At 41.3% G+C, this 9,839-nt stretch overlaps 1 protein-coding gene across 7 annotated transcripts in view; it reads right to left on the reverse strand.

Annotated features, from left to right (window-relative positions):
• LOC123961888 (suppressor of tumorigenicity 7 protein homolog) overlaps positions 1 to 9,839 on the reverse strand; it is a 66,946-nt gene that overhangs the window by 720 nt on the left and 56,387 nt on the right. For 5 of the 7 annotated variants that reach the window (XM_046037667.1, XM_046037669.1, XM_046037670.1 and 2 more), the window contains 6 exons: positions 8,067 to 8,181; positions 7,153 to 7,225; positions 5,862 to 5,964; positions 5,086 to 5,236; positions 4,849 to 4,941; positions 2,982 to 3,130 (listed from right to left, as the gene is read on the reverse strand). In XM_046037667.1, coding sequence (XP_045893623.1) covers positions 2,982 to 3,130; positions 4,849 to 4,941; positions 5,086 to 5,236; positions 5,862 to 5,964; positions 7,153 to 7,225; positions 8,067 to 8,181 — 684 coding nt within the window. The remainder of the gene's footprint in view (positions 1 to 2,981; positions 3,131 to 4,848; positions 4,942 to 5,085; positions 5,237 to 5,861; positions 5,965 to 7,152; positions 7,226 to 8,066; positions 8,182 to 9,839) is intronic. The other 2 variants (XM_046037666.1, XM_046037665.1) reach the window with 2 other exon arrangements.

Raw genomic sequence — 9,839 nt, forward strand, 5'->3', positions numbered from 1 at the left:
TCACAAGTTTGCAGACTTGACCAAGTCCAAAGTGCATAAAATAACATCCTTCATAAATGCTTAAATTGCAATCAGAGTTCATACTTGACTTTGGAACAAATAGTTTCACTTAATAATCCCAACTTGTGGTCCATTTACTAACTTTTTAAACCACACGGTCTTCATCAGCCGGAAAGAAAGAAGCCAGTAAATGGACCTTGAGAGGAGACTTAACAAGAGTTTTGTCAAACCACTATTTCCAGTGTTGAGAATGAACTTTCACGCTTCACCTCGGAGCCCACAGAGCTGTGGGTGAAATGTTGAAAGCGACTGAGCATATATGTAAACAATCATCTCCATCTGCTGATGAAGACTGTGTGACGAGATTGAAAGCTGTGGAAAAGGCCAGCGTGTGGGCCTTGAGTTGGGATTGTTTTGGATAATTTCTTTGTCAATTCTGTAATAGATTAACCAACTAATCGATCAGCATTAAACATTACAGAGGATGGTGTCTTTATCATCGGTTAAACTACACCTGAAACAAAAAACACGTCTACTGCCGAAATGAAAATGTTTCATTGAACAATGTCTGTCCTACGTCTACTTTTTTTTAACTCCCCAAATACATTTTAAAATTCAAACACTGGAGCGCACTGCATCCTTTTACAATTCCTTCCCTTAAAACTCTTTTCCACTTTGTGCCTGTGAGTACAGAACAGCTCGCTGTCAGGCCTCGTCCTCAGGTTGGTGTTTTGGCAACAACCAGTGTAGAGGAGGGTGAGGGGGAGTCGGGGGGGCAATAGGGGCTCCACCAGAGCAACAGCGGGTCATAGAGGTTCCCACTCTGTCAGATGGCAGATAAAGGCTATGACAGGGGTTGTGGGGGGGATGCGGAGGGGGAGAAGAGTATTCATCTGTGCCGCCCTCCTCTACGCCTGCATGTATCTGCCTGGTAGTCGGTGGTTTGTGCGTTTGAAAAGCTGCGACAGCGCTGGAAACGTCTGCCTCACACATCGTATCACACATCTCTACTCCTGCTTCAAAGAGCACTTCAAAGTAAAGGCGTGTGTTCCATGTGTTTGAACTGCATGGGCGGCGAGTGACAGACCCTCCTGTAATCCAAAAAGCAGGGATGCAATACTGATCGGTGTTGACGCTGGCCTTATTGAGTGGATCAGGGTATCGGCCATGACGCCAACATGAAGAACCACATTTCCCTTCAATCTCCTGCATGGAATATGTTTAGTGACCTTTCTGCTTGTGCCGCCCTCAGGCCAAAATGTCAGCGTTGCATAAATCTCTTAATGTAACAAAGTATGCAATTTGACATTTTATGTAAAATTCAGTGTGTTCACTCAGTCACAACTCACTTTTAGTGCCACAGCAAACCCTTGGCAAGCTTTTGCCTTAAATTCATCCCAACTAGTTTCATGCAATGGGTAAAAATGATTTTAAATTTGAGAAAGGACAGCACTGGTGCCAGATCAGTACTGGCAAAGACCCTGAGCTGAGATATTGGAATTGCTATCAGAAGAGATAATGTTGGGTCCCTAAATTTCATCCCTGTAACAGCCAATGAAAGATGTAAATGAAAAAATTCAAATAAATATATAGATTTGGTCGCAGTTTAATAAGTCGGAGCCAATTTAAACCACGTGTAGTGATTTATATTAAAGCATTCTGCTGTTTGTCATTACGTGTAAACACAGAAACGTAATCGATATTTAACATGCAAACACCAGGCCATCACTTCTCACAGGTGTGTTCACTTCATCTGCCCGATTGGACATGTAGTCAGATTAAAGTTGGGCAGGGCTATCCTGGGAATTACATAAGGTCACCTAGCTATGTGGCAATAATAAAAATAAAGTTTAATTTGTCCTATCCTAGCACGTGCAGCACAGTGTGTGAGATGTCAATCCCACACAGTCCTAAGAAGTCGTCAGATCAGCCAAAATACGTCTAATCACTTGTGTCGTCCTGCCAAGGATGTGCACAGCCTTTCTAAAATCTTACTTGCAGCATTTCCCTGTTGGAAACTGATGTATTATACCACCCAGGATCTGATGTATTCTGTACTTAGTCACTTTAGTTAGTAGATGACGGCCTAAACAACAGCCACACATTTTAAATATTTGCTGTGTGAAACAACAACTTTGCATCTTTGCATTTAATGCATTAAAAGAAACCTAAACAAAGGTTGCTTTACATATTAACTTCTGATTAGTTTAAAAATTGATCCCTGATCTACCACTATGTAGTACTTTGGACATAGTCCCACTCAGAGAGCAGGAGGTCTGTGTCTGTGCAGCGCTTCAGCTCTCAGCAGGTCGATGGTATCTGCTGATAGTGTCACATCGGGGGGAGATGAGCTCACCTGCATTCCAGGTGAGCAGCACGGCGCTGCAGGCTGCAGGGAGGGGCCGGGGAGGCAGCGCCCTCCACTGGCCGCTGGAAGAGGACAAGCAGGTACTGTAGAAATGAATAATCTAACAGCTTCTCAACTTTAAGAAACGTCCCTCTCTAGCATGGCTATTACTTGGTGTGGAGCGCAGCACGGTTTACAGGGGGCTTGTGGAAAATGGTCTAAAAGAAGGAGCCGAGCTGCTCACCAACCTGAGCCATATCAGCTACACAAATCCAACTGTCCCTGTGGAGCAAGTTTCATAGCAATCTGCCTGTTAGGTTGTGATATTACCTGAGGGTGGCACATGAAGAAAGAGCACCAGATATCTTATTCCATCTAGTTGATTTTTATGGAAATTGAGCTATAAGCTTATAAGATGCTTTGTCGTCCACCGAAGTCTATGTTATGAGCAAAGTTTTGTGCAAGAGTCAGCTTAATTCTCTGGAGACCATCCCAGGCTACATTTTAGCTCTGATTGATTTTTGCTGCGATGTCCTGCAGCAAAAATCAAAGCATTTTCTCTTCGCTTAAAACTTTCCAAACAAGGGAAAACAGGTAACTGTGTGTGCGTGTGTGCGTGTGTGCGCGCACTCACAGCTTTAGCAAACACTCCCATGAGTTCTGGGAACTGGTGTGTGAGCAGAGCCAGCATGGCGGTGAAGGAGCAGAGACCGGCTGTGAACAGGATGAAGAAGGGCAGCTCCTTCTTAGGGTAGACTGACACCTCGTGAAACACTGCTTCCACGTGGGGGACACACACACACACACACACACACACAAACACAATGTTACTTTACAGCAAAACATTTGCATCACATATACATATGAAAATGTACCTCACTGAAACCGTAAACTTCATTGTCCAGAAAGTATTGCAGGGAAATGTTTCAACATTGAAAATCTGGACGCAAATACATTTCCTAAACTTAAAGTGGACTGACCTCTGACCCCTTCATTACGCTAATTGACCAATCACACTGATGTTTAGAAGAGAAAGGTACATCCAGATGATGTATGGGTTACCTTTGTGGAGTTAAACTAAGCAGCAACACACAACATGTGGGTGTGGCTGAAGAAAATAAAAATAAAATAGACAGTTTCTGATCAGGTATGTTAAGTCTTGAAAAAAATATGAGGAATGAACAATTTAAACTTCAGGTTGTTTAGATGCAAATTAACTGGCAGCTAAACTCTTCCTCAGCTGTGTTTAAAGGTCGTATGCAAACAGCAGGCTGCCGTACAGACATGTCTGATCAGGTTACTGCTAACATACAGCTCTATACAGTCTACACATCCAGACACATGTGAACTACACTGCTCTTGTATCACAGGAAGAACCCACCTGCTGAACCCACTGGTGTTTTGGAACGTATATTCATTGATGTGTGTTTAATAAGTCTGTTATAAATCGTTAAAACCACATGTTTTCTTTTCAGGAACATGAACGTGTCGGAGGAAAAATAATGTAATTTGTCACATATTTTAGGGATATTTAGGTTTTGTTGAACAGCAGTGAAATAATGTAAATACAGCTTGTATTCATACATTCACCCAGCGACACACACACACACAGCACAGCGTGTTGCTGCTGGTGGCTGGAAGCCAACTTAATCAAGTGAAGGTTTGTGTGTGAAGACAGACGAGCTGCTGAGCAGACAGCAGGACGACGCGCACTCCACACATTAGCTCACACACACACACACACACACACACACACACACACACACACACACACACACACACACACACACACACACACACACACACACACACACACACACACACACACACACACACACACACACACACACACACACACACACAGCACAGCGTGTTGCTGCTGGTGGCTGGAAGCCAACTTAATCAAGTGAAGGTTTGTGTGTGAAGACAGACGAGCTGCTGAGCAGACAGCAGGACGACGCGCACTCCACACATTAGCTCACACACACACACACACACACACACACACACACCTGAGGAATTTGTCTCATCATCACAATTATTAATGACAAATTGAACCACTCAGTTTTTGTGACAGGCGTAACATTAGCATCATCACTCTAAACGAAAAGACCAAGTATACATCATCTTCATAAATTTGGACAAATGATTACACTTTTCCCTCTAAAATGGTCAAATCAATACCCAACTTCAACAAACAGCGTAGCACAGCTTGTCTTTTTGTCTTGATGTTGCTGCGACTACTAGTAACACTATTATTACTGCTGTTTGAATTCATCTTTACAATTTTATAAAATCATAAAATACACTCTAATAAACATTTATTTATTAAGTCTGAAACCCAGTCAACATTCCCCCCCATTTTAACCTTTAGCCGCATATAATAGTATATAAAAGCATCTTCTTGTACTTTTTTAACTGACAAATTCAGATCATATTTTCGTACTGTATAAATACACATGGTATGCTTGTATAAATGTGTGTGTTAGGGCGTCTCTTACTGGGTAGCAGCTCTCTGTCTGCAGTCTCTGTGCAGATGGGGTAGGGATAGAAGAGGTGACCCTTCTCCAGAGGATATGGGATCATTCTGAACGCTACAAACACGCAAACAAAGGGTTGCAGCTGATGACTTCTTTAATTATCACATGTCAATGTCAATTAATGGTATGTATGTTTATTTTGGAATGAATCCCCTTATGAGATATCCAACGGCCTACGGAGAGTGTGTGTGTACTCACTGCCCTCCCAGGTGCAGTGCAGCAGGTTGAGCGCCCCCTCTACCCTTTTCCAGTGCTGCAGGTGGAAGAAGGCGTAGGCAATGGCCTCGCTGTCTCCTCTCTTCAGGATGTGTTCTGGAGGAAGAATCAGACTCTTCATCTCCAGCAGATACTGAGGAGAAGAATAAAGGGAACAAAGACAGATGATGAACAAGATAGATTCGACAAGATGAGCAGGATTAACTGACAGCTACATTTCATTTACCAAATTCAGACAGACACAAATGAATATGATTGAATGTGTGGCATAGTAGTGGCTGCTCCACACACACTTCTACGGTATCCAACGATATTAAGGACCACAATGGAAATAAGTCCTGACTTTTTCTGTGTTATCCTGGATGCTCTTTTGATTGTGCATGTTGGTGCTGCAACCATGAACTTGTCCTTTTAAAATAAACCGTCAAACACACAACTCAACTTGCCCAATTTTTACAATGAAAGAACATTTACAAACGGCGTCTCTGTTACACAAAATGTGTAACGGAGAATGTGTGCACACTGTATCTTGGTTGATAACCAAAATTATATTTATCAAAAATTATTAATTATGTGATGGGTTTATTAAAGAAACTCATTTTTTAATATAAATTATTGTTCTCTGGTGACAGAAACAGATTCATGTCAATAGGAAAAACTCAAATCACAGCCAATCATGTCTCGTGCAAACAGTTAAACACCTTCACTGGCCAGTAGCTGTGTAAACATGGTGAGCACGTGTGTGTAAAGAGTCTCACTTTGGGTACGTGAGGGTTGAACTCCACCGCTCTGTGGATGGCTTCGACTGCATTCATCTCTGCTGTGCTCAGCCCTCGCCTGGATGCTGCCTCTGGAGAGAATCTACGCACACACACAAACACACTCCTGTCAGTAATCTGGCTTGGGATGGCACATCCCTATATGATCAAAGTGATTTGAAAAAGGACTCCCACTGCGCCGAGCACAGACATCGTGACCGAGGCAACTCACTTGTCACTCAACATCTGCTCTGTGTAAGAACATCACATAAATCCCCAACATGTAAAAGAGTGTTTGTTGTGTCAAAAAAAGATGAACTGGGGGTTTTGAGTGGACTTGGAATTGCATACATGTGAGGGCCAGAGCAAGAGAATACTCCAGTACATCACCAGTAGGTGCCTTTTTTCTGTTTCAGGGTGTATTTGTCATGCAAAATTGTAGATTTAGTAACAATGGTAAAGGAACTTCACTGCTCATGGGAATGTAATGTGATTTTTGGTAGGAGGTTCTTGACATGGTGAACCAGAAAATGCCAAAGTTGTGCATCCATGGGCAGTGATTTTACCCAGAAAGTGACCATGCATTAATAGACATGTGTCTCTTCAATGTGAACAATATTGAATCAATATATTAAGGATTTTTTAACATGTGTTGCTATGGAAGAACTAACTAACTAACTAAACAAAATGTTGGTCAATAAAGCCAAAGACAGCAGTGGGGTCGAGGCAAATGGAATCAGATTATAAAGTGCAATAGCCCGTGTGATCTTCAAGATTACTGTGCATTATAATTAATATAACATCTGTATATTCACTTCTGTGTTAAAAGGGAGCGGTGTAAAAACCATGTTGCGCTTATGCGAAGGAATATTTAGTTTGTACTTAGGAAGTTCTACACTTGGGAAAATGTAGTTCCAAAGCTGTCTGACAGCAAAGCTAAAGTGCTATATTTTATGTATGTATAAATGAGTACATGGCTAAAAGAAAACTAGTTTTATCTGTGCGTCACCAGTTTGACTGCAAATTATGCTTTACAGTCATAATTAACCTTGTACCTCTGAGTGAGTAGAGCACTCCGGCAAGACAGAAACACTTACTTCTCACAATAACACTGATAAACCCTCAAGGCAGCCCTGTACCGAAGAGCAAAATTGCTGCTAACCTACTGTTACTACACCACCGCTCAGCCCTATTCACACTGATGGGTCCCCGGGCTATTTTCAGCTCCATTTTAAACTCTTTAATAGCAGAGCAGGTGTGAGCATTGTGGCCGATGAAAAGCGATACTCACTTGTCAGATACCGCCCTGGCTTTGAGCAAGGCTGCTGTGTAGCATATTGTTGCAGATTTGGGTAAGCTAATATCTGTGGAGGAGACAAAAAGCAGACAGGACAGAGGGGAGGGGTGGTGGTTAGTGAACATAGGACAAGTTTGGAATTACAGGTCATAGCTAGAGTTTAAGAACACTTCAGCTGCCCAGAGGGGGGTTTGTGAATGAAGGTAATGAGTTCGGGTTTCAAAGCTTTGAGGGTGTTTTGTTATCAAATATTATTTTTCATTTATCTAATAGTTAAGGGTGACCTTTTTTTTTTAACTGATGTTACATGTAAAAATGACTCCAATGATAAGGCTGACAACTAGACACAGAGATAGTATAACAACCCAAAGATAAGCTATGATTTAAGCAGCAAATCATCCTCAATAAGAAGCTGAAACTAAATGTTTGGCATTTAGGCTTGAAAAACGAATTTCCTGCCACTTGACTAATTGATTAATAGAATTGTTTGTGAACGCTAGTTGCTATACAGTGTCTATTGTCCTTACAACATCATGCATGTCTTTGAGAGTAACACAAAGTAAATCCAGGACATTTCAAGTCATTTTATGCCAATCTGAGAGGAAATGTGCTTGTTAAAATTAGCTTAAATAATTTCTAAATCAAAAAAGAAAAAGTAAAGCAGTGTCCCAAAACATTTGAAAGAATTAATGAACCTTTGACGCCCTGGATTTATAGTCCCCGATCAAATATTAATAAAAAATAAAATACTGAATTGAATATTAACATTTTGGTTGAATTGTTTGCATCTTTCTTTTCATTACAATATCAAAGATTAAGTTCAAAAGGAAATTTAAGTTAAATATCATGAACTTCACACAGATTTTTGGGGGTTTAAAAACATTAAACTGTATCTCTCTCTCTCTCACCGTCGTACTTGGCCAGAACGGCCTGGACGTCGGCGTAGTTCTGGAGCTCTAGTAGCGACTCCAGCAAGTTCTCGTGGATGTTGAACATACTGAGGAGAGGGAACTCCTTCATTAACTGGAAAACACACAACTGTTGTTACATGTAATACCGGACAGGGGGCGACACATGCACAGTCAGCAGACAAGAGCTTTGGGTCATCACTATGCAGTTATACTGTCAAATGTAAACCTTGAAATAGGACTGAATGTTGAAAATGAAACCTTTCATGTGGCTTTGTGCGATTATTCTGAGCCTGGTGATTAAACTGAAGGCTTTTAAACCTTTCAGACATTAAAGAAACAAGTTCCACTCAGTCCTGTGTGTGTGTGTGTGTGTGTGTGTGTGTGTGTGTGTGTGTGTGTGTTGTGCTGGCAGGCTTTGTACTTACATCTCTCATCATTTTAACAGCTTCTCGTGTTCGGCCAAGCTTTCTGGAGCACATGGCCAGTCTTCTTTTTATATACACCAATACGTTGGTGTCTCTTCCTGGTGGAGACATACAAGCACATGATGTAACACGTAGAGATCACTTTTATTGTCCACTGTATAATGATATGGTTTCCACCTGCAGCACTTAATAATCGCTGAAGCTACTTATCAGACATTTACACAAGATAAAAGAATGATCAACTCTTCTGCTGCAGTCCGACATATAAAATAATTCTCATTGGCTAAAGACTTGTGCTGAAGCAGAAGGAAAATATTATATTGATTATTAGCAGTATCAATACTGAGTGGAGTTTACTCACTGTGCTGGGCTTCATACTGTGTACCGTGATGTTGGAGCTGTTGGCTGCGCCGATAGCAGCCCTCTCCAGCTTTTAGCGCCTGTTTAAAAAGACGTTCAGCCTCCATGATGGTTGTGGCTTCCTCCTCTGCCAGCAGGATGTATGCTGTCGCACAGCTACAGGAGAGGAGAAGAGAGGAGACAGATCTGTTACCCAGGAAATTACAAACTAACTTATCCTCATATCCTTTCAATCCAACACAATATACAGGATGCCTTGTTTGTGCCTTGTCTGCACAGCATGGCTAAAAAATTGCTTTTACGCCTCATGTTTTTGTAAGCAATGATCAAAGAAGTTTTCCTCTGAGTCAACCTGCTGTCACAGCCTTGATATGAGCCGAGAGCAACATACAGCACTGCCACAATTACTCTGCACTGCCTTTGTAGTCACACACACTACTAAAAATAAACCTACATTGCCATGAATACAAGTAAGGCTGTCATCCTCTATGAATGATGCAGCTACCCAGAGGGTGAATCCGTGATGAGGTGCATCGTCCCTTCCATCAACAAAACCTGCAGTTTCCAATCTTTCAATTTCCCATGTTTATTAGGTTTTTTTTATATGATTTTATTATTTATTGTAAAAATATTGGCTACTTTTGCCTCTTCAGACAGTAAAAAAATCCTTCGAATCAAAGAATCTGAGAAGGAGAAGATCACTCTTTACTAAAAGCCATAAACTGTGACGAGCAGTCGGGAGAAGACATTGCTTGAGTTTAAGGGGTCACAATAAAAACAGCAGCTTCATGGTTAAAGCAGAGGGCTTCTGACCTAAACATGACCTGGTTTAGGATAACCAGTAGAGAAAATCTGGATTAAAAGGGCAAAAGACTACTGTTGATGCGCCCCTAAACTTCAGGTGAATCAGTGTTTTAAATGAAAAATGTATTGACAGGGCATTTATAATTATTTTGACAAGATTCATATTATATATAAAATTTTC

The sequence above is a fragment of the Micropterus dolomieu genome, linkage group LG22 (assembly GCF_021292245.1).
Source record: "Micropterus dolomieu isolate WLL.071019.BEF.003 ecotype Adirondacks linkage group LG22, ASM2129224v1, whole genome shotgun sequence".
NCBI lineage: Eukaryota > Metazoa > Chordata > Actinopteri > Centrarchiformes > Centrarchidae > Micropterus > Micropterus dolomieu.